Source organism: Cicer arietinum, chromosome 7 (genome assembly GCF_000331145.2).
Source record: "Cicer arietinum cultivar CDC Frontier isolate Library 1 chromosome 7, Cicar.CDCFrontier_v2.0, whole genome shotgun sequence".
In the NCBI taxonomy this organism is placed as follows: Eukaryota; Viridiplantae; Streptophyta; class Magnoliopsida; order Fabales; family Fabaceae; genus Cicer; species Cicer arietinum.
Genome location: NC_021166.2, coordinates 61823540 through 61850168, shown reverse-complemented (window position 1 = coordinate 61850168; position 26629 = coordinate 61823540). Strand labels below are relative to the sequence as shown.

Here is a 26629-nt window from a genome sequence, read left to right as displayed (position 1 = left end):
CCGAAATCAGCTAGCTAGCTAGGTCACTCGATTGGTTTGATTAAACTATGATTGAATTGATTGAACCATGTTATGTATTCGTCATCTTAGTTCAACTATGGTCAAACTAATTGAACCATGTCTCGAAAGTCTCACCAATTTAATTTTCATATTTTTAAAACATTAATCATCAAAGATGTGCTTTAGTATATATATAATATATAAAACATACTATTTTCATGCTTTTAAGTATAGTTGCATCTATATTACCATTTCCACAAACTTGAATGACCTTACACAAACACGTTCTTGCCAATCTTGATTTGTAGCCAACAACATTAAGCACCACATTGTTGTAATTGCAGTTGTCTCATGTCCACCAAAATATATTTTTGCAATTATCTATCATGAATCTTTCTCGTAAGATATAATTTGGTAAGAAATTACTATCATCACTCACATTTATTTGCACTATAAAGTATCATTTATAAGAGATCATGCTCATCATCAGCATTACTTTAGCGTTGTTTTATGAGCTTTTGATATCTTTGATTTTATCTCTTTCTTTAATCTCCACATTTGTCTATTGCTTTTGTTTGGTAAAAATCTAAAACAAATTATTATACCATTAGTATGGATCACTAACAATAATAAGATCATAATATTCTTGAAAAACAAATTATACTTTTAATCGATTATAATCGTCGTATATTTTTCAAATATTAGAGAAAATTGAATCATTATTAATTAAAATAGTACTAATAATTATTTTACTATTAATCCAGAGGAGATTCAAATTTGAATTTCGTTCTTTGGAATTACAAAACGAAAATTTTAAGTATCACTAAATTGACATCTTATAAACTCATCATTGTCGTAATTTTAAAAATATTTAACTTTAATTATAACTATCTTAAAAGTCGCATATTAGTGGTTGACTCTCGTTGTGAAATTATTATGCTAACAATACACCAAAATTAAACTAATCTATGAATATATGATAAAAGACTAAACCAAAAGAAAAATAAAAACATTAAAATGGAAAGCATATGCACTCGGACAATATGATCGCAAAGTCTGCCACAGTAGACGATCTCGACCATTGATTTGAAATTGTTTATTTAAAATTAGACGGTTCAAATTACACATCAATAAAATTATTAGTTAAATCAAAGACTAGACGACCCACGTTTAAAATCTTAATGTGGTCAATCTAAGTTCATAAAAATGTTTATGAAATTGTCTCTATGGAAATAAAATCTCAAAGTTCAAAAATATATCCATCATAAAATTATGATATTTAAGTTTGAAATTTTAAATATGAAGTCAGATATGTTATAGGTTATCTCCATCATTTCATTATTTGTCTTGTACATTCAATAAAGCACCATTTTATTTATCAGTTTAATAATCATATACTAAGAATATAAAAAATTATGAGTACATAAAATCATATTTCAATGGAGGTTCATGTCACAATTTTAATTTTTTAAATACTAACGCAAATATCTATATAATGTGATGTAATTGGATGTCGTTTTAAAATTATTTTAAATCCTTAATGCAAATGTAATTTTGTCTTAAGTATATATATATTAAAAGTGAACTATTTTAAAGAAAAAGGTGAAGTAATCGTACACGATTTAATAATTAGTATTAGTGAGATTAGGGTAAACTTGAAGGGAAAAAAAATACATTTGATGTTTTATAGTTTTAGAGAAAGTGGTGACTTTTAAATAAAGAAACGTCTTTTTTTGACTAAGGATTAGAGGGAGTATAAAATGCGATATGACCATTTACTTACGTTTACTTAAATTTTGTTAACATATTTAAATATTTAGGGTCACACCGACATTGGGATAATCATTTTGTTTTAAAAAAAAAAACCACGTTTTCTCTTTTTATAAAATATTCAACCTTTGCTTTGAAACACAGTTAAAAAATCCCATCTCCAGAACCATTGCATTGCATGTAGCAAAATTTGACTATTCTTCAAGTATTTTAAATTGACATAGATCAATGATAATATGCGTGTGCTTATGAAATTGTGTGTTGATATCAATACCAACTGATTGAAAGATGAGGAATAGGTTTGAGAAACTTTGAAAGTTTGTTGGTGGCACTAAAATTTGGGAGTAGCAATCACATTTTGGAAACAACCCATTTGAGCTCAAATATAATTAAATACTACCAAAACTTTTCATTATAACTCTTAACAACCTTATTAGTGGATAATCAATACTTGTTCATATAGGTTTTGGAAGTTTGCATGGCTTATCACCCACCAATTCAAGTCAATCATCACAAGACAGCACGTGTTTTGAGTAAAAGAAAACTACTAGTATGTCCTCTTAGTAAAAATAGATTAGATAATATGAGCAGAAACATAGATATATATCATCAACACAAGTACTTACTATACTTAGCACAAGCATACCATTCAAGTGTATGTAAAGAATGGGATCATCTAAGCCAAATTCCCAAACCATTTGACAGATTATGCGACATTGGTCAACTATTTAGTGACATAACAAATCTTACATGAAAAGGGTCAAGCAACAGACCAGGTGAAATGCCATGTCATCTGGCTAAGAAGAGCAGCAACCACCTTTTTGCCCAACTGGTTGTCCTCTAATCTGCACCGTCGGAGGCCTTGCATTGTTTGCGGACGGTTGGCTTGCCATTCTATATTCAGGATAAAGTTACCATCAGAAAACATGCTTGGAAGGAATCAATGCTAAACATGATAAATAAATATTCAATAGTGAAGAAAGTCATTCATTTATATACAACTAGAGCAAGGATAAAGCAAAAAGTCTAAAATTTAAAATCAAGCTCAGAAAACTAGTCATTATCATTAGAAAATGTACTGTAAATATCTTAACCATTATGATTAAGTTCACAATAAAAAAGACTATAATTTGACCTTTGTATTTATTTCACTTTCCTAGATTTGGAATCTAAGAATGCCAATTTTTTGTCTTAATCCTCCGGTTCCCAAGTACAAGAGACTCTAGTAATCCAGAATTCGGTAAGAAGGTAAGTAAAGTCTAGCCTAGAGTTGTTTCAGCCAAGATTCAAACTTGGGTCTCTTGAACGATTCGTTCTTAATTGAATCTCATTAACTACTTACTTGAGTCCAACCACTTGATTACTGAGAATGTCGAGAAGATTACTATAACTAAAAGAATATTGGTAAGGTGTTTAGTTATTTCTTTCTGGAAGTTGGAAAATAATTTATGCTTGAGCCTACCTCAAAGGTTATGTTACACTAAATTAGGTGGTTTATTTTAGTATCTGTCGTTCAATAATAAACAGGAACAGGGAGTCATAAGGTGGTTTGGTGGTTTAGGGGAGTTGGAGTGACAAGGAGGTCACAAATTTAACTCCTCCTTCGAACAAAAATAAACAACTACTTACTAACATTGGTCATTTAAATAAATAATAATAAATAGAAACAATGGCCACCTATCCTTGATGGCAGCAGCCATGGCCATGAATGCCCCTTCCACATTTGTAGCATCTTTTGCACTTGTTTCCATAAAAGGTATGCCGATTTGATCTGCAAATTCCTGCAATTGAGAGAGAAAAAAGGCAGTCTGAGGTGTTCTGGAGCAGCAGCATGAACATTATTCGAAAGTAAACATGGACACACACTAAAAATATTATTTCCTTAATAAGAAAAGAATGCAACATATATAAAAGTCATACTTTAGCTGTATCATATGAGACAGCTCTATTTGCTGTCAGATCACTCTTGTTTCCAACCAAAAGCTTGTTAACATTATCACTGGCATAGCGGTCGATTTCACTGAGCCACTGCTTCACATTATTGAAGCTCTCTTCATCTGTCACGTCATAAACAATCTGGCAAAGGAACAAATTAGTAGAGAATGCAAAGAAATCCAAAAACAGTAGCAGGAGTATTCCATGTTTAAACTCTTATGTTGCAAAAACAATACTCACAATGATTCCATGTGCCCCACGATAGTAGCTACTGGTTATTGTCCTAAATCGTTCTTGCCCGGCAGTATCCCACTACAAGAACAGATTGTAAATTAGATAAGAAGGAAAAAAAAACAATCATGTCTATACAACCTTCAACCTTGAATTTCAATGGTCCATATGGTCTAGAAACTTAACAGTTTCAAAGAGTATGATCTTAAAAATTACAATCAACAAATACCTCAAAAGGAAAAGTATATTTTATGTAGGATTAAAAGAAAAGAGTATATATTAGGCTTACTGAAAGTATAATATTAGAAAATAAAGAAGCAGAACAAAGCCAATCTCAGAAATACATACAATCTGTAGTTTAATTGTCTTCCCATCCTGCTCAACAGTTCGTATTTTCTGCACAAAAGAACGTGATATTATAAATTCAGACTTGAGACACAATTTCAAATGAGTTCAAGCTAAAACAAAATTGAAATGTTGTACTTACAAAATCAACTCCGATGGTGCTTATGTAGCTATCAATGTATGAATCATCCTGCAGTATATCATAAAGTTAATGATTTAAATTACTGTGTTTTCAGCAGTATACCATTACCAATTACCATGATGAACCAAATGGAGAGTAAAGGAATTCAAGTAAGGAGTTAAAACTTTCCAGAAATACATAACAACACATAATAACACTAGACATGAGCTTACATAAACCAGATAAGATTATTTTGCAGATCATCATAAATTCAAGGCAGAAGCACATAAATATATCCTAGTGCCTATCATAGTGTTATACTGATTTAATGTTAATCCTTTAGACAACAAAAAATCAACAGGGATAGTGGCTTGTAACCATTTGTAATTTTCATTGAGTTGACAACTACAAGCAAGGAAACACTACAGGATCACTACCAATGTTCTTGGACAATTCCAAGGTTTCCTCGTTAAGCATCCTTCTTTAATACATAAATCGGTGTTACCGTGACTATATTCAATGGACATCCCAGTGTTAGCCTTTAATATATATTTCCAGAAATAAATTGTACTCAACTTGCTCGGATTACCAAAAGACAGAAAGGAAATCCAAACAACCAGTCACCTGACAAATATCTACAAACTTTAGATTGCTGAATAATGTATGGAGAACTCTTTACAAATCATTGTTCGAATTATACATTTTAAAGAACTCTTAAGTAACACCCCCGAAAAATTCCTAAATAAAAAACTGAGAACAGAGGATAAACACGTAGATATTTTTTAGTAAGGTACTGTTTATATCATTTCAAACAAGTTTACTAAAAGCATGTAAATCTTTTTTATATGACAAATAACCAATATAAAAGAGAGGGAAAACATGGTAACCTGGTAGAAGAAAATAATACAAAATTGAAATATAAAATATGATAAACAGTAGATTGCTTACAGCAAATCTTAGAAGAAGGCATGATTTACCAACACCAGAGTCTCCAATAAGAAGGAGCTTGAACAGATAATCACTGCAAAAGATAAGAATAAGATACTTGCTGTGTTTCTCTATCGAAATACACTAATAATAGTTGACCTTAGAAACTCAACCAAAGACCAACCACAATCATTTCATAAACACAGACACGTATATACATGTATTATGACAACTATGGAAGCTGTAAAACAACAAATCACGAGTATTAAAAATCTACAGATACTGATCAATATTCTGTCAAATTGATCCATCTAAAACAAAATATAAATAATGTAATTATTATTTACATTTCGAGTATATAGTTACAGACAAATATTGTTCACCAATTGCTAAGTGGTGATAATAATAAACTCACAAAAGGAAGCATAGGCCAATAGTTCCACAATGAAATTCCAGTTCAAATTATTCACACCGTGAATCCATTTTATTGGAGTTTCTAATCATTAGAGAATAATAAAGGCGCCACCTTTTTTATGTAATTTTAACATTATTATTATACGTTGGATTGAAGGATAAATAAAGTCCATGTGAGAGACATATACATGCTTCAATTACACAATGATATTTGAAACCAATAAAACTACAACAAGATCAAGGTAAAAACTATCACTTTCAAAATCCAATCAATAAAATAACCCCAAATTCTTCTACAATATCATGAAAAATAGAAAATTTAATTAATAAAAAAATCAATCGAGTCAATTACAAAGCTGATCCAATCTAGGGTTATTAAAAACGCAAAAAAATCGACACAAATTACCCCCAAAAAAAACAATCCGCCCGAATTAATCATAATCATAGCTACCCTTTTGAAAAACAATTACGAATATCATAAAAAAGGATTAAAATTTCAGATAATTGAAGAAATTAAAAATTGAAAAAATAGAGGAACGTACTACTCGGGATTCATGTTGGAGAACGTGAAGTCGCCGGAAAAGGGAGATTAAACGACGGAGAGTGTTCGGATCCGGTGCTCCACGTGGAAATGGAATGGCACCAAACGGAGTGGAATTGAGAGATGAAGAGAAGAAGAAGGCAAAGGAAAAGAAAAAGGAGAATTTTTCTGTTTTGAATTAAAATTGTGTGGACCTTAATATGACTCTTTAATACGGTGACGTATTGGTTTCTCTAATTCTAAATTATTTTGTGTTGGTTTTCAGTTTATTTTTTAGCTTGAGTTTGACCATTCATGAATGGGAACAGGTAAAGGTGGTGGCTTAAGTTAAGGGTTCTCATTAAGTTAAGGGCATGTGCAATTAAACATTAATGCACTTGCAATTTCTTTTTGTTTTTTATTAAGAAAATTGTTATTGCATTATTTGTATTCCCTTATTTGTGAGGCGATTTACAACAATTTACAAAAACAGTTCATTATATGCTTATAGAGTGTTTACAGCTAATTTTATAAACTTTCAATAATAATTTTGATCTGATACTTTATATAAATAATTTAACTTTTTTAGAAATAACTTATATAGAAAATTTATATGAAAATTGTTGAAATTTTCCTATTCATGACTAAGTTTTTTTTGTTTGGAATTTTCAAATATAAGGAAATTATTGATTTTTTGTTTGTTTTTGTTGTAACGAAAATACAAAGCATAGGTGTACAAATTATCTGACATCAGAATTATATTTAGAAACATTTTCAAAATTATAACATTAAATTAAATTATTTGATTTTGGTTGTGTACCCCAATTGTGTTCAGTCAATTAAAAAATTCTAAATAATAATAAGTCATAATTATATGTTTAATTTTATATACTTACGATCATACTTTATTGTACTAAAAAATTTTCTAAAAAAATCAAAATCAAAATCATAAATTTAGTTTAATAATTAAGCTCACATTCTCAATAATATTTTAATAAAGCGTACAATTTACATTATAAAAATATAAAATAAATAAATAAATAAATAAAAAGTAACTATAACTAACAAATAAATAAAAATAATATTTTTGGTATAAATAGTACAAGTCTCTCCTCCACATTTTAAGCTTTCATGTTGTTCTCTTTTTTAATCTTCACCAACTTTATACTCCATCAAAAAATAGAAGTTTCATTTCACAAATTTTGCACTCCACAAAAAAATAGAAGTTTCATCTTCACTTCTCACTCTATAATTTATGCAAAACAATAGAAAAATCATAACTTAATTTATCTTATGGACGCAACGATTCATCCTTGTATCCTATAAATTAATAACCAAATATTAAATAAAGGGAGTGAAATTTTTCTTAAATATGACACCAGAGAAAGGAAATAAAAAAATATGTAAAAAATAAAAGCTGAGAAATCTATAATCAGCAAGAGATTAGGCTAAATCATACCAACACATTTCCATCTTCTAGCCTTCAACAACCTCAATCATACAAATCATCATCTTTCTACTACCATCAAAATAATAACAAAAAATATAAAGAGAAAAATGTTTGAGAAATGAAAAAAAAAAAAAAACATAGAAGAAGAAAACTAAGCAGTAGAATATAGAAAAATGTATAGAGTTAAAGAGAGCATGAGTCGCACATATCACCACCTCCATCATCCTTTACAAATCTCTTATGAAATTGTCATCAAATCGACCTCTATTTCTATTGTTGGCTACCGTTAGAACGTCCACCCGGACACCTCTGCCAACTTCGAATTCCGGTGAACCACCAGTGCAGACAATGCCCTTTTTCGCAGTCATTTTGTGTGTGTTTGTTTTCTCTCACTTTCTCTCTTAACAATGAAATTCATCTCTCTTTGTGTGAATTTGTTTGCAGTCTCCCACTCCCTCTATGTCCATTTTAGAGTTTTCCTTTTTCATTTGATTTTGTTGTTTAATGTCATATATGTTTATTTATTTATTTATTTAAAAAAAAAAACGATATGTTTACTCATTTGTATTCATTTTAGTATTAGTTAAACAGAAAGAGTTGGGTGTTCAACCCAGACCACTCATTCACTTTTTTTTTTATTAATCAATGTCCAAATAAAATATTTTTATTTTATAGTTTCAACTTCATTTTACTTTTTCTTAAAAATATTCACAATAAATAAATATTATATTAACTAGATATGATATATTTTTAATCTTTAAATTGTTAAGACACAAGTTGTACCGTTTGGTGGCTTTAAAACTCAATTTTAAAACTGAAAATAATAAAAATATATATATTCTTAAATTAATTAACTGGATGAGACATCTTTTTACTCATTGAGTTTTTGAGACACGAGTTGTACAATTTGATAGTCTTAAAATTCATTTTTTTAAATAATTATTCAAATCAAATAAACTCATTTTTTTTCCGTCAAAACAATTTTTTTTATCAATAACAAAGCACAAATTTTTTGAAAACAATCAATACATCCACATTTTTTACTCAAAAACTAGGTAGTTTTTACTTCTCCATCGCACTGGAAGATAGGTAGGAGAAATATCACACTATTGTCAAGCACATTAAAGAATTTTTTATTTTATTTTTCCCTTCTTTCTTAAAGCACACATTTATTTCAAAACCACATTAAAAAAAAATTGATATTCATATTTAATAATAAGGAGAAGTAAATACGTTTAAGTTAATATTAATTTTACACAATTACTTATAGGTAACTATATTTTAACGGATGTCATATACTAATATATTTTCTACGCATAATCGACTTCTAAACTCAATTTAATTTAAAAGACAATTTTATGTTCATTTTTTTAAGAGATTCCTAATAGTTTTTTTATTTTAAGTAAACTTTAATGACAATTCCGTTAAATTCAAAAAACACTCAAATTTTTAGACCATGACATTAATAATTTTCATTATTTATCTTATATATAGAATTAGCGGGGCTATTTCTTTTACTACCCTATTTTTTCATTTTCAATAAAAGAGTTACTATTTTTTCATTTTCAATAAAAGATAACTCTTGCTTCTCAAAGTACTAGTAAATAAATAATAGCTAATAAAACACATAATTAGTGACCCTACATAAAGTGTGCTTCCTGTTTTCACTTGCACATCCGTTTTCTTACAACATATACAATATTTAATTAGTAACCATAAATGAGAAAGTAGAAAAATGAATGTTTCTAAAATTATACCAAATTGATAGGTTCAATTGGGAACTAAATTTCACTCAGGATTGGTTCAATACTAGAAATTGCTGGATAGTCAAAACCAGAAAGAAAAAAAAAATGAAAAAATTGGACAAAACTAAAATGAATTAGAATTTGAAACGACTCAGTAACAAATTTTAAGAACCGCTCAATTAAAGAAATTAATTTTCTTTTTCAGATACTTGATTATTTTTTCTCTCTTTTTTTTCAATAAGATTTCTTTTAAACAATTTTATAAAAAAATACATAAAAAAGAAGAAAAAATAATTTTTTTAATTTAAAACTGTAGAAGATTGGATTGAATTATGAATTGTGTTTAGGTAAAAAAACAAAATTGAAGAAGAGAATTGGAAAGATGAGAAAAACATGACAAGAGAAATTGGAAAAAGGAGGAAAATCACTCTATTGAAGTAGTAACATTAGAGTTAGTATTAGGAGGAGAAGTAGAAACTTGTGGTTGGGCAAGTAGTAACATGATGAAAGGTAGATCATATTAGTATTCCACTATTAGGGTTACTATTGGACTTTATTTGAAAGTTACTATTAGACCTTTTTGTTTTTAAAACGATAAAGAAAAATATTATAATTTTATTTAAAAATAAATACACATTGCTATAAAATCATTTTTTTAATGTTTTAACAATGTAATTTTTTAACTTTTTTTGGTATTGATTTTTTTATATTTTTATCTGTAAATTTTATTGATTCTAATTTATAAATCATTATTTGTTTTAACGATGTACAGAGTTTAGTATTATTTTAATTAATCTATTTATTATTCAGTTTAATCGTGATTCAACAAAATAAATTAATTAAACTATGATCTAAAGTTTTTATCGGTTCAATATTTGATTCGGGTCATAAACACAATGATGCCGAGAAGATTGATTTAAAAATTATTTGTGCATGTTATAAAAATGTGGCTATTTTTTCATGGCTTCAATCATAAAAAAATTCTATAAATTTTTCACTTTTGTTGGTTACACCTATTTTTCTTTTCAGTTAAATCCAAATAGGATATGTGATATTTTAATTTCAAAACTGACATAAATAAAAGGGCTTAAACATGTAAAAGGTTAATGTAAATAAATGTCATTTTGATTTTAGTCTCCATAAAAAGTTTTTCTTTCAATGTAACCTTGAAATTTCAAAATACTTCTAATTTAGTCTCCCTCATTAGAGTTTTTTTTTGCTGAAGTAGACATAATTTGGCTTTCGAGACATGGCGAATAACTTTATTACTCAACATTATTCACAATTAAAATTTAGTAATTAATATATTTAAAATGGAAACTAATTTTTTTTTTTAAGAAATAAAATTAATTTAGGTTTTAAATTGAGAAAGTTTATAAGAATCCAGCACCAAACTTTTAATCTCAGCCTCATTAGTTCGTAGAACCAGGTTAGGACCCTAAGAGCATTTGGTTAAGAATATGAAGTTCAAATATATTTAAATTCCGTTGTAAAAGTTCGAGAGGTAGAGAAAAGTGAAGGAAAGTAAAGTTGAATGAGAGCAATTAAGGGAATGAGCCAAACTAATAGACTATCAGGTCTGAATAGATAAAAACATTGTTTATCTGAGTTTTATTTCTAGTAGATGGGTCTTACTCTTCTAAAATATTTCCATCTTCATTAAGTGAAACATTGCTTCTTTGTCTAAATAAAGTTTTTGTTATTTATTTAAGAAAGTGAATCTTGTGAGTTGGGTGTAAGAGAGCCAATTTTTTTTAAGCAAAATCTCTAATTATTGTTTTGAAGATAACTAAACAATTAATTAAATAACTAATTATGATTCTTATCATTTAATTTGTGTTTTTGTGGGATTTATATCAAAGATAGGAAGTCAAATGTAAGTTTGCATATTCATGAAAATATCTTATGGTCAGTTTTCAAGAAATCAAGGTGATATCATCATCAAGTTTTGGACCCAACTTATATAAACATCAAGACAAGAACACACTTTTATGAAGTATAAAATGATTTGAAAAATTTCTCAAAGAAATGTCAAACCAGATTGATGGAGGAATAATTGCATCACATTGTCGTTATTTAGAGAATATTTAGAAGAACATTCTTGTTATCCTTTATAGAAGACAAAGTCAAGACAAATCAGTTTAAGAAGTCCAAACTATACGTTAAAAATGTCAAAATCGCACATAAGGCTGTTGAGATCACATAAACAGATGAAAGACTCAAATTGAATGCCCAAATGATCAAAACAATCTATCGATTGATGAGTTGTGAGCAAGGACAAAGAGAAACAAGTACATTGTACTAGCATTGTTTTGCAAAAGCTATGCATTCTTCAGACTACGCACAACGTCAACTGACATTTGACAGTTCATTATCACACTTGTTCACGTTTTCCTTTGACTCAAAAGCAACACCATTATAGGTTGGTCAATAACATTATTGACAGTAATATAAACATGTGTTTAATTGTTTTAAAACGCATCTGACAATTGACTAATTTATCTAACGACTATATTCAATTTCATCCGAGTTTTCAAGTCTTTCTTCATCTATAAAAGGAATATCAATCAGAATACAAATGCAATAATTTTTAAAGCAATCAACCCTTATCTCAAGCAAAACTCTAGTTCTCTCATTATATTCGTAGATCATCTTACCGAGTTCTTACTATTCGTCACTCTCAAAAAAGTGTTTAAAAGTTGTTAGATCTCAAACATTTTTATCATACACATCACAACATTTTGTAATTTAAGTCAATATCTTAAGTTAGATTATTATATATGAATTTCAACATTATCAATAATTATTCAACAATTTCTTTTTCCTTTTTTGTTACAAAAATTATTTAAAATGATTAATAAAATTAATTTAGTAATTAGAACTGTGATTGGATGAGTTAACAAGTTTTATGCCTAATCACATATGACATGTTATCATTTAATTTTTTCATATTTAAAGCAATAAAAAAAGAAAAAGAGCAAAAGAAAAAGAAAAAGGCTTACCACACCAACGAATTTATGAAGGGATAGGATAGAATAGAAGAAAGTGCAGAGAGCAAAAGTTTGAGTATTTCCACTAAACCCAAAAAAATGGCTTCACTCTCCACACTAACACCAACATCAACTTCCCTCTCTTTCTTCTCTTCTTCAATCTTTATCTCAAATCCTTCAACAACCCTAACTCACTCCAAATTCAAATTCTGCACAAATTCAAATTCAAATTCACATTCAACTTCTCTTTCTGTCTCTTGCAAACTCGCTACCCTTCCACTCCTCTCCTTTTCCGGCGACAAAATCGGCGACTTCTCCCTAGATCTCAAAACTGCTCCTCCAGACACCTCCCGCGCCGTCGTCCACCGTGCCATTGTCCACGACCTACAAAACAAGCGTCGCGGCACCGCTTCCACTCTAACCCGCGGCGAAGTCAGAGGCGGAGGACGAAAACCCTACGGTCAAAAGAAGACCGGCCGTGCACGTCAGGGTTCCACCCGTACTCCGCTCCGTCCTGGTGGAGGAGTCATTTTCGGTCCGAAACCACGCGATTGGAGCATTAAAATCAACAAAAAAGAGAAAAAGCTTGCAATTTCGACTGCGGTGGCGAGCGCAGCCGTGAACACCGTCGTGGTGGAGGAATTTGCAGGGGAGTTCGAGGAGAAGCCGAAGACGAAGGATTTCATTGCGGCGATGAAGCGGTGGGGATTGGAACCGAATGAGAAGGTTACTTTTCTGATGACGGAGGTTTCGGAGAAAGTGTTGATGGCGAGTAGGAACATTAGGTCGTTGAAGATATTGACGCCGAGGACGTTGAATTTGTTTGATATTTTAAATGCTGATAAGATTGTGCTTACACCTGCTGCTGTCGATTATTTGAATAACAGATATGGTGATAGTTACCAAGACGATGATGACTATGTCGATGGAGAAGAAGAGGAAGTAGTGGATGGCGAAGAAGGTAAATGATTTGTATTATAATAATGGTGGCAATATTGTTATTGTTATTGTTATATTTGAATTCTTCATTGTTGTTCTCTAAGTAATATAGTACTATTGGGCATTTGGGATATAGTCATAGGCCAAGTAGATTTTTAAATTGAAGCCGCCGATATGGCTGCGTTGCAATGTTGATATTGCTGATAGTTGTGGTAAAATAGGATGAAACAATAGTGGTTATGGAGACATACAAATTTGGACGTTGTGGTCACAGCTGTGGTCGAGGATAGGGTTTTAAATAGTGGTTGTTGTTGCATTGTGATCCTTGATTTTGCAGAAAATTGCAGTCAAATGCAGCCTCATTGCAGTTCCGTTGCTTTATCGACAACATAAAAACCGTTATGTAGTTGCTCAGGTCATGGTCACGAATCTCTATTTAAAACACTGTTTGCGGAACTTTTAAAATCTTGGACATTGCATTTTAGATAAGAGTTAGTTTGGATTAACTTTAAACAACAGCTTCTCTTATAAATTGTAATTTGTTTGTTTCCATGTCTCATGATTATTTAATTTTGTTATAAACTTATTTCTGAAGCATTATAGTTAAGAGTTTGTAAAAAAATATTCTGAAGTGAAAGAAGTTAAACTTAATTTAATTAAAAAAAGTTCCTAGAGGTAGAGATAGTTCAAATTTGGCTTAGTTATGTTGCTATTGGAAATGGAATTGATTGTCATGTTTGCATTCTGCAATATGAAGGATGTTACTATTGGTAAAAATGTTTATATTTTACATCTATGTTAGCGCTTTGAAGTTGTTTTGATTTGAACTTACATCTATGTTTTAAGTATTTTACCTATTTAGAGTCAGTAGTTATGACTCATGAGATTTAAGTTATACATTGTTGTTTGTGCATTGTGCATTCTTGTTTATCATTGGCTTTAGCTTTAACTTTGGAGTTGATGTCTTTACAAATTAGTTTCTAGAGACTATTGAAAAGAAATAAAGTCAGTGCACTGGTTGCGTAGAGTTGCCTAAATCTCATTGACTCATTTTGAGAGTTGTTTAGTATTCAGCATTTATGTATAGATTTGACATTCAAATCAATAATTGGGTTAAACTTAAATTGCACATTCATTTTGTGACTTGGAAGTTGCATATTATTGTGGAAGAGCTTATGATGGGTCAGAGTAATAGGCTTCTGATTTGGTTGCTTTCTTCTATTTGGTTACAGGACCTGACACAGAAGAAAGCGCCGATGTTGTGAATTGAGGATTTGAAGTTTTCTTTGCACTGTTGTATCATTTTATAGAGGGTATTGCTGATATGGGGTATTGAAGGTTTTAAATCTTCATTTGTACCAACTTATTGTTTATTTTTTTTTCTTTTCCATTCCATCACATAGAATCCTAATCCTGGTAGCCTGTAAGGATATTTATCTTTTCCCCACTTACAATCATATTCTGTTGTAACCTACCTAGTAATTTGTTGAATCAATTTTGTTGCTTGTAGTCTCATTTGTGCAAATGCATGTATATGGATAAGTCAATTGTTTCGTTTGAATCAATGTTGCTGCATGTAGTTCCTTTCTTCTCGCCCATGCTTTTGTATTGGGAGATGAGTTAGTTTCCTTAAGGAAGGAGTGCGAAAATGGAGTGTTATTTTCAAACATCGTAATTGGTAAGGGTGGGGTGTTAAAGTTAATAAATTGTTGTCTTTGTTAATTTTAACAATCTTCAATGTAATTCTTGTAAGAATAAATACTATAGGCTTATTTTGATTCGTTTTTCAGTTGATGGTTGTGATACCTAGTCAATGTAGGTTTTAGGTGACATCGTATTGAAACAATACATTTTTTAACTTTGAAGCTGGAAGGCCTACTCTAGTTTGGCCATTAATTAGTTTCATTTTTTCTACTGATGGTTAATTTAAGTATATGATGAATGTGGGTGAAAATTAACTTGTGAAGGAGGTTTGATAATACTAGTCTTGCTATAGTTGAATGAATTGAACCAGTGAAGGTAATTTAGAATTTTGAAATTCAAGAGGTATATTGAAACAACAAAGCAAGTACTTTGGATAAGTGAATATGTGGTACTTGTCTTGAAAATGGCACCCCATTTTTATGAATTTAGGAGCTTTTATCGTCTATCTTTTCCCCAATGGAAAAAAACTCTCTCTCCATTTTCAATATATAATAAATTTGTTTTCATTGATGAAATGGATTTATGATAATAGAAGAATCATCAATGTATAAATTATACCTTGCTACGGTGTTATAAGGGTGTAAACATGTGGATAAGTTGCATTTTTACAACAAGTTTGAGAAAATTAATTGTATGCTAATGTTATATAGTTTCATTGAACCACTATTAGAAATGTGCTCATTTTTTCGAAACAAAGAAAGTATACTATATATTATGGAGTGTATAAGACTCTAACCCAAAATAAAAGGGATCCAACAAAGCTTGAAAGGTTTAAGCCCAACCAATTTGAGCACACAAAAAAACTCAACCAAGTGAAAACATTTGAGTTTCTCTTCTCTCACCTGTGTTTTCTCAAAATCTCCAATTTTTGTTAGGATTAGTCAATTCATTCGTGAATTTTCATGTATTTGAGAATATAGAGGTGAAAGAAAAAAACTACCAAACATTAACATCCAACACACAAAAGTGATGTACTCACATCTCAAATAATCCCCTACAAAACAAATTAAAACTTATCTGCAGCCTATTCAAAAGCAAATGTCACGTAAAAACAATAACCTTGGAAGGCGCATAATTCTTCCATTGAAGATGGAAGGCAAACACCTCATGAGGTGCTAAAACCATTGGAGGCAGGACATAAAAGATAAGTAGACATGTGCAAATCAAACTGAAAAAATATTACCAGCCTGGCCCCCAAGACATTTATCCTCCATTCATGATAATGTAGTTGATTCTAGTAATGAGAAGAATTCCCCTTACAAGTCTTCATCTCATATAAAGAATGTCCTCAAAGTAAAGTCTCACTGCCAATCATCATCTTTCCAATGGCCAAGGTCCTGGTCCACAACCCTACACCCTGCAATGAAATGACAAACGATCTCATAAAACATCTCCCTTAAAGGGCTATTGCCAAGCTATCCATCTTTTGGAATGATTCAAATAATACACATTGAAATAACTCCAAATTGTTTATATTTTTAAAGTAAGAGGGAGACTGAAGCTATATATATGAATTCTAGTTTTTTTTTTTTTTTTTTTTAAGATGTATCAGTCACAAACACTTTAAATTTGTCTTTTTTTATTTTTTTATTTTTATATTTTTGCGTTAGAGTGTTGTGATATATAGTTTATATATTTATTTTAAAAAATATTGGTGTTTTGAAATATATGATGCTTGAGAGAAGTCTGTTTATTATTAAAAAATTTACATAATGTTATTTAATTTTGTTGTTGTTATTAGATAATAATCATGATTTTTTAATTTTATTTTTTTTTTTTTTTTTTTTTTAAGATGTATCAGTCACAAACACTTTAAATTTGTCTTTTTTTATTTTTTTATTTTTATATTTTTGCGTTAGAGTGTTGTGATATATAGTTTATATATTTATTTTAAAAAATATTGGTGTTTTGAAATATATGATGCTTGAGAGAAGTCTGTTTATTATTAAAAAATTTACATAATGTTATTTAATTTTGTTGTTGTTATTAGATAATAATCATGATTTTTTTTCTTTCTGATTTTGAAGTTTCTGCATTATATTTTATGTCTATTTATGATAATTAGAACTAATTAATTATTTAGAAGGATAATTTAATAAAATTATTTTTTCCTTTTTATTTATGATATTTTTTTATATGTATAAAATGATTAAATGCAATAATTATCTTAAGACGAGATTTAATTGATTAATATAAAGCGTAAATCTCACTTCCTATTAACTGAAGTTGACGTACAAGTGGCAAAAACACAGCCACCGGTCACCGCGTGTAATTATTGAACTTTTTTTATTTCTGGATTCATGCATATATATTTATCATCATTTTAATATTAGAATAGTTAAGTGTGGTCCTATCATTTATATGCTATCGAGCTGTCAAACTATATATCAACCTTATCCTACCTTTTAATTCTAAGTACTTTCTGCTTTTCAAAACTAATGTATATGCTACTTCCATGGCTAGCTAGCCAATATGGTATCTTATATACATATGATTTAACAATCTATACCAAACAAGTATGACTTTACAACAAAGTAAAGGGTTAACACGAGTCTTTAAGTCTTAATTAAATTAATAAATATTAATATTGTTAGATTGAAGGTCATATTTTAAGATTGAATTTAAAATTTTAAAATTATTTATATATTTATGTTAATATTTATTATATCTTTAAAAAAAAAATTAATACAGATCTTATGTCTTATGTGTGAGGCATTATTTTCTTTAACTTATTTGATTATTTTTAAAAGATCATGTTTCATATTTTCAAACTGTCGAATAAATTATGATTTAGTTATATGTAAAGATGCAACTTTTATTATGTTGACAATGCTCTTTGGAACTTTGAAATTTATCTTTAATTCATGTGTTTACATACTTGCAAAACCCAATTCAAATATTCTTTGTTAAAAAAATTCCAAACTAATTCCATGGCACGATTTAAAACATCCGAATTGGTGGTAATATCTACCAATTGGACTATCAAAATGTGTGACAAGGTATAATAATATATTAAACGATATAGTTCAACGGTGGTGGTTTAAGTATATATAGATTATTATTAAGTTTTTTTTAGTTGAGATTAATGTTACAAAAGTCTTAATCCTTAGAGACTAACATAACGACAAATTCTTGTTAGTTCCATATTTGACTTTTCTAATTAAAGTTTGTTTATTTTAATAAGAAAAGAAATAGAAAGAAAAAGTAAACAGTTGTCAAAAAGGAAAACTAATTTTTGTTTACAAAATAGTTTTTTAAACTTAGAGAAATTTATTAAATATATAATTTGTTAAATAATTTATAAGACTGTCTAATATGGAACCGTTTTAAAGATGAACCCCATTTTTTAAATTTGTTATTCATTTCTTTATTAAAATATTAAAAACTCACTTCTAAACAATGCATAGTTTATTGCACATTCTTCTAGGAGCCTTCCACACGATAAATGATACCAATAATTAGTAGCACACATAAATTGACTGTCGTGTCATTTTTTGCCACCTTGGTTTGACTATGTTTTGGTCCTCACAATCACAATCCACATCACACGTTTCTCTCAAAAGAATATGTTGACAATTCTATTGCTTTTAATGTTGTTCTAGTTATTCCCTTCTCCGGAAACAAACACAAACAAATTATTGAAACCCCTTAAAGTCTTGAACTACCAGTATATCCTTAAAAAATGTTTTTTCTTTTCTTTTCTTTTTAATTTTATAAAAACTTAAAGAAGGTTTGGACAATGCAACTTATTCAATACTTATCCAACTTTTTAATTTATAGATTTAATACAAATCATGTGGTAAGAATTCATACTCATATATTCTTCAAATAAATATAATGAACGGACGAGTCTTTTGAAAACATGGTGTCAAGACTATTGAGGGTAGTCTAGATCAAATTTAGTGTAAGTTAATAATTAGTTCAATCTAATTATATGTTGAAAGTTGGATTTGAAAATTTAAAAAATATAGTTAATATTTATTGAAAGGAGCGTACCGATCTTTGTCATATTTTATGGAAGATAATCAGAATTTAAAACAAGAAAGTTCCGCTGAATTTTTTTATCTTTGTTTGGAGATTCTTGTTAAATAGGTTAACAGCAAAAGTAATTTGATAAAATTTAGTATTTTTAACGTTGATTCTTTAGTTTGTGTTCGTGAATGCGATAAAAAATGAAAATTTCAATCACATTTTTTTAGTGTGTATTTTTTTGAAAGTGTTTAGAGTTCAATTTTACGGTGGCCGGACATTCCATATATTCTACTTGTGTTATCAAATGTTGCTTCATCTCATGGTCAATAATTTTGTAGCTTTTATTTATTTTTAAAAGTCTCAAAAGAAAGCCTTTAAGTCAGTCATATAGTTGGTGTGTGTTTGGTTCATTTAGAAAGAACACAATCATATGATTTTTAATTTCAATGACTCAATTGTGACGTGTATTGTCATGTTGAAAAGATAAATATTCAATTTTAGTGGTGGTTAAAAAAATGAAGTATTTGGACTTTAGCTATGATTTAAACAAATCATTTACGTTGCTTTTAATTTTTATCTTCTTTTTACAGTAGCTTCGATATGTAATTATTTGATACATGAGTGTTTGTCATTTTGGTGTGTTTTTCATGTTACTACATTTGGTTATACGATTAATTGTATCTTTGTTCAATTTCTCTTATCTTATACATAGTGTACTTGAATAATGTATTAATATATTTTAGTCTCTCCGTCTTACGATAAATATTGTTTAAAGTTTTGCACACATCTTATAAATACAATAATTAGAAGAAAAAAAACATTTTACCAAACTAACTATAATAACTATAGATAAAATTTTCACTATTATTAATTAAAAGTATAATAATAATTTAAAAATTATGTATATAATAATCATTGAATGATAATATAGAAAATAATAGTTAAAATTACATTAAAAATTATAAATAAAATTTATTTAGAGATAACTTATTAAATGTGAGACAGAAATAGGAACTTATTAAAAGAAAATTTTAACAAACATAAAATATTTTTTATATTATTGTATCATAATCAAGTACTACAATGGTTCCTCATTATAAGAATTCAATTGGTCTTCTTTTGCTATTGTTAGAAAAATTTAGTAAAATGTGTTAAATAACACATTTTATTTTAAAATGTGTTAAATTTGATTTTTTTATATATTTAAAAGATAAAATAAGAGGTATTATTTATAAAAAAAATATAAATGTCTTTAATAAATTAAAATAAAATTTATATTTAAGAATTTTTTCTCAAAAAATGACTTTATTATAATTTTGAAAGTGACTTTATTCCACGTTGGTTGTGGTGCATCATTACATATCATCATATCCATTATATAGCTCACGTGTTTCCTGGTAAATGTGCTAATGCCACTTGCCAGTTTGTGAAATGTTTTGTCAGCTTGCCAAGTCATAATTTATGGGAAAAGAATCTCAATGTATTAGGTAGAAAGCATTAAAGCAAGGCTTTAGTAGACAATGTCAATAACAACTTCACTACTATATTTTTTTTTATATTATTTCTTTTTCTTGGGTGCATAACTACTCTTATCTTTTTTTTAAAAAAATTCACATGGAGTAGTTGGTGACATAGTAAATAATGAAATTAGTACTATATATATAACCCTCCATTCATAACCTCATTTGTCATTGGTACAAGGTCTAATATACTTGTACACTTTATTATAAACATTTTGATTTTTTTGAGATTAGAAAATAGTCTATAAGCATGAATACATCAATGGTAGCTTCTTTGTTGGTTCTATTGTTGGCTTTTCCCTATGTATTTGCAACTGACTTTACTGTTGGTGATGCCAATGGATGGACTCAAGGGGTTGATTATACTACCTGGACTTCTGGCAAAACTTTCAAAGTTGGTGATAACTTAGGTATTCCTCCTTTGCTTAACTCTTCTTTTAATGCTATTTTCTTTTTTTGGAATTTTTTTTTTTGGAAAAAAAAATCATTAGTGTCAAGTTTTAGGCTTCGAAAAGAGTATATAAAGATTTTCGCATCTTCTTTTATAAACCGATATCTACTGTTAATTTAATGGATTTAGATCCTCTATAATAACTGCATAATGCAACAGATGTGAGAACATTTAGATTTAAGAAAAAAACTTTATCTTTAAATCTAATAATCACTACAACTGCATTGTGCAGCCGCTATAGAGAATCCAAACACTAGTCTAATCAAATAATATTGAACATAATAAAAATGTATTCGAAAAAATTCAATCCAAACATCTAAAAGATCAACCGTATTAAGCGTGAAGCTCGGAAAATGAAAATAATTTTAAAAAAGTATTAGAAGTCCAATATCTAAAATTTCTTTATGGTGAAACTAGAAAAAATTTAAAATCATTTAGCTCTATTGTTTTCTAATGCGCCTCCACTTGGTTATTACTTTTATGTGTAGTTTTATATTTTATAATTGAAAGAGTAATGTTAATTGAAATGATGCACTATTATATCATAAAAATCTGAATACATAGAAATGTATTTTTGCATTAATCTTGAATATATAGCTAACAAATTTGTTGTGTATGTTTGAAAATCAGTGTTCAAATATGGTTCTGTCCATCAAGTGAATGAAGTTGATGAGAGTGGATACAAAGGTTGTGATTCAAGCAATACAATAAAAAAATATGAAGATGGAAACTCTAAGGTACCATTGAGTAAAACAGGTAAAATATACTTCATATGTCCTACACCAGGACATTGTACTAGTACTGGTGGCATGAAACTTGAAGTTAATGTTGTTGCTGCTAGCACCTCCCCAAGTGGAAGTGGCACCCCCTCACCATCTACTCCAAAAGAAAGTCCAACAACAACTCCATCTACAACTCCTTCAACTTCAAACACAACTTCTCCACCACCACCACCAAAAGATAGTGGAGCAATTAGTGTTTCAAATGGAATTAGTCTTTTAATTGGGTCATTCTTTATCATTTTGGGCTTTATGGGCTAGGGAAGAGACAGTGCAGTGCTATTATTAATTAATCACTTTAATTTTATATGTTTTGTTTTGTTGAATTTGCTTGAATTTCATTTAAAGATGTGAGTTGTATATTTGATCTTGAGTTTGATGTGTATCAATCAACCTTTAATGAAAAGAAAAAAATAACATTTCTTTTTTATGAGTTTTTTTTGTGTGTGTGTATAATCCATTCCTTTAATTGAAAAAAAATAAAATCTAATAATTTGAAGTTCAATTGAGGTAAATGAATTTAGATAAAAAGATTATTTTAATTAAAATTAAAATTTGTTTAATACAAAAATCGTATTAAAGAATGATATTGCAAAGTAAATAGTGTCTTTAACCAACTCATCGTTCAACAAATATGTTTTTTTAGAGAGAAATATGTCAAAGTGTGTTCATTCTTAGTGTTATTATATATAACAATAGTTTCCAAATTTAAAATGGCTATGAGACAGCTAATGAATTATAAAGTTGAGTTGTCATTCCAATCAAACAATAGCTCGAAGTATGGATAAAATGAGGACTTTTGGACTTTACAAATAATGCAAATTAATGTAGTCATCCCCTCGTATCATACACTACTTCTATACCATATCCTAGTTTGTTTAATTTAATGAGAAGTACAACTCATCCCCCAACACGTTGTAGCAAAAGATGCCTAGCATTATCTTAATAAAAGTATTTTTTAATCATGGGAGGGTGATCTAATATTGACATTTCAATAAATTTAAGGCAAAGCAAATAATTATTTTATGGGGGCAAATATAAAAAAAATATTAAATATACTTTTAAAGCTAATGTATTAAATTTAATTATTAAATAAACGAATTTACAATAATTTTATTATATAAAATACAAATTAAAGTAACGTAAAAGAAATAAAAACTTATATTTTTAAGAAAGTTGACTTCGACGGCGTTTCAAATAATCAAATTGATTTATAATTGATGTTCTACTAAATAAACTAGCAATATCATTTTTTAATGTAAATAAGAGAAGTGCTATGAATACACTCACTAACACATATTTTAACATATCATTTTTAATTGATTGAAATTCACATAAATTTATCAAGGATCCAAATAATAGAAAAGTAATATCTTTAATTTAAATTTGAATTTTACTACTGGTCAACTTTCATACTCAGACTCAACTAATAACTTTCGTCCCCAACTATTTAACAAAAATATTTGATGATTTCTTTCTCCTACTCTTATTATTCTTTGATTCATCAATTCGAATATGTATTTTTGTCGAAATACATTTTTATATTAAACATATTAATTGTAAGCTTTTGAAAATAGAAGAAGTAAGAGAAGAAACCACCAAATATTTTACATAATGATTGAGATTGCATTTACCTCAGTGAAAAAAAGTACACTCAATTTATTTAAGGGTTAACATGGTTTGCTACAAAATTATCCATAGATATTTATTCTATGAATTAATAATTTTGATGAATTTTTTAATTGATTTTTAGTTTTGAAAATCACTACATTATTAAAAAAAATAATGTTTTTATTTTTTATTTTTCTGTAAGAGTTAAATTTGAAGAGAAAAATATTTTATAAAAATTAAATATATATTTTTAAACCTTTTTACTTATATACGCTCTAAATCTTATTGGATTTAAACCTTTTTTACTACAAATGAACCAAAAACAAGACAATGGTTTAATATAATCAATGATAAAGATAAATTATATACTCTTTCGTCCTACAACTATTAACATGTGTGTGGAACTCTAAAAAAAACCCTCAACTACAAGACTATTTTAACTTTTTTTTTATTAAACTTCTATTATTAAGCCCTCTATCAAAATAATTTTTTTTAAATTTTGGCCCATTATTTAATGGGGCTTAAGAGAGGGGGTCCTAGAGGATTTTTTGAAATTTATTATATTCGAAAAAAATTAAAATTAATTTTGAGATATTTTTTCCTAAAAAAAAAATGTTATTCAACAAAAATGAAAACATTTTATCAAAAAAATCGAATATTTTTTATTGAACAAAATTGGAAATTTTTTATCGAAAAAAATCAAAAAAAATTTAACGGTGAAAAAACTAAAAAACTTTATTTCCAAAAAAATATCGATTCTTTTTTTAAAAAATTTGACCTATAGGCCCATTAAACCCACAAAAGTTTAGGGGATTTTAGTTTAGGGCCTTGTTTTTTAGGGCCTTTTAAATTATTAATTTTTTTTTATCACTTTAATTTGTAGACTGAGGCCAATAATTAGGGAGTTTGTTAAATTGACGGCTCTATATATATGTAAAAAAATTATTTTAAAATGAATGATTTTTTTTCAATACACTTTTTTATATCATACTATTTAATTAAATATTAATTGTATTAGTTTGATATAATATTTTCTACTATATATTTATGATATTAATAATTTAATAATATTTTAAAAAATAAATTCATTGTAAAATATAATTTTTTTGAAGCAAAAAATTATATTAAGTGGAGAAACAAGACATTTGATGGCTTGAGAGCACTCACCGCTATAAAAGCAACATATATATTATGGACACAAATACGATATTAAACAAATGCGATAAATTTTTAAAATTCAAGATAATGTATTTCTTAAATACATTTATAAAAGTTAATTAAAAATTTCTCTTACATAATAGAGAAATTGAAATTTTTTCACCAAAAATAAAAAAGAAATAGACACTATTAATTTTTCATTAATATATAATTATAATGATCATAGTTTATAAAAGATAATTATGATCATTTATAAAAGATAGTTTTGATGAAAACGAAAAATTGCAATTTTTTTTGTCTAAATCAAAATATGTTTTAATGTATCAAATAAAAATTTACGAAATTTAAATTTTGATCCATTAAATGAATTTTATGTTCTCTTTTTACATTCTCAAAATTATAATTTGAAAATTAGTTATAAACGATATATTGTTAAAATTTTATGTTAATTAAAAACTTATTTCAATTTGTTTATAATTGTGAAACACACTTTTTACTTGATAAAATCATTACATATTACCATGATAAAGAAAGTTTTACTAGAAAATTTCTTAAAATATAAAACATTTGATATAACTATTATTATATCATGTAAATTAAACCATTATTAAATGTCTTTTTGGTACTGAGTGTAGTATTTAGGAGACAACAAATATATTGTACAAAAAGTTATATTAATAACAACAACTTTCATTAAACTTTTTCATTAAACTTTGATAGTATTTTAGAACAAACTTTATGGATTCTATTTATATAATATCTTGGTTAATTAATACATTAATCGACTACACTTCATCCGGAATTTCAATCAAACTAGATTTTCAATAACTTTTGTTTCTGATGTGTTTTAAAGCTTTTGTTCTGATGTGTTGTAAAGCTTTTGTTTCTGGAGTGATATTTAACATGGTATGCTCCGATTGCCATTATATTCTAATTACTTGTATGATGTGGATTCCAACTTTTGCTATCATTGTTATTTTCCAAGGAATTTTTTCATAATTTTACCTATAGTTATGAAGATATAAACTCTTTTCTTTAACGAGGAGGACACGCCACTTAACTCCATTTTCAACCCGGTAACAAGCTTTCTCGGAAACTGGTAACAAACATTATCCAAAAGGGCTGGAACAAGCTAATAGAAATTATACGCGAGATATTCATATTCTTCCGGTACACTCAATTTATTTAAGGGTTAACATGTTTGCTACAAAATTATCTTTAATTGATTTTTAGTTTTGGAAATCACTACATTATTAAAAATTGATGTTTTTATTTTTTTATTTTTTCTGTAAGAGTTAAATTTGAAGAGAAAAATATTTTATAAAAATTAAATATATATTTTTAAACTCTTTGTTTAATACAATCAATTTAAACCTTTTTTCCTACAAATGAACCAAAAACAAGACAATTGTTTAATATAATCCGTATAAGGAAGCAAGCGCTTTAGGTATCCTTAAAAAATAAATTTTTTTACTTAAAAAAAGGCCTCAAATATTTTTTTTATCTATGAAAAATGCCTCACATTTTAATATTCTTAAAACTAATTTTGATAAAATTTTATATAAATTAAATAAAATATTTTGTTTTTATTACAAATTATTTAATACTAAATTGGTTAATTAAAACAGTAGAGATGAGAGAAATATTAATTATAAATTGAATAATCATGAGATAAAATTGATATGAGAAATACTAGTTATAAATTGAGAGATCATGAAATAAATAGTGAACATATTGTTAACATGAGTTACTATACACATTCTTTTCTTCTTCAACTAAAATATGGAAAAAATTTACATGAGTGCTTGTTGCCGTATAACCGTTGAAATGTCTTATTTTATTATTTGAAAAATATAGAGAAAATAGATTTAAAAATGTCATTAATTTTGTTAAAAAAATTTATATAATTATTAAATAAAATATTAATAATTTATTTATTAAATTTTGAAAACGCCTTATCTAATCATTTCGCTTTAGGCCTCATAACGTGTTGGGGCAGCCCTACCTTCAAACAATTAAACACTTTTCAATTGAAATTTAATGTCAT

General features: G+C 27.8%; 3 protein-coding genes across 3 annotated transcripts; 2 read left to right on the top strand and 1 right to left on the bottom strand.

Annotated features, from left to right (window-relative positions):
- Positions 1 to 2326: 2326 nt before the first annotated feature.
- LOC101514122 (ras-related protein RABD2a-like) lies at positions 2327 to 6452 on the bottom strand. Its single transcript, NM_001364842.1, has 8 exons — positions 6286 to 6452; positions 5351 to 5423; positions 4424 to 4471; positions 4285 to 4332; positions 3946 to 4017; positions 3691 to 3846; positions 3448 to 3551; positions 2327 to 2664 (listed from the first exon to the last, which is right to left on the bottom strand). Exons 1-8 carry the CDS (start codon positions 6297 to 6299, stop codon positions 2568 to 2570), a joined length of 612 nt encoding a protein of 203 aa, NP_001351771.1. The 5' UTR covers positions 6300 to 6452; the 3' UTR covers positions 2327 to 2567.
- A 5983-nt stretch (positions 6453 to 12435) lies between these two features.
- On the top strand, positions 12436 to 14902 carry LOC101513780 (large ribosomal subunit protein uL4c). The gene is made up of 2 exons (XM_004515285.4): positions 12436 to 13409; positions 14620 to 14902. Exons 1-2 carry the CDS (start codon positions 12548 to 12550, stop codon positions 14655 to 14657), a joined length of 900 nt encoding a protein of 299 aa, XP_004515342.1. The 5' UTR covers positions 12436 to 12547; the 3' UTR covers positions 14658 to 14902.
- A 5841-nt stretch (positions 14903 to 20743) lies between these two features.
- Positions 20744 to 22243, top strand: LOC101513470 (mavicyanin-like). The gene is made up of 2 exons (XM_004515284.4): positions 20744 to 20993; positions 21665 to 22243. Exons 1-2 carry the CDS (start codon positions 20834 to 20836, stop codon positions 22072 to 22074), a joined length of 570 nt encoding a protein of 189 aa, XP_004515341.1. The 5' UTR covers positions 20744 to 20833; the 3' UTR covers positions 22075 to 22243.
- The last annotated feature ends 4386 nt before the right edge of the window (positions 22244 to 26629 follow it).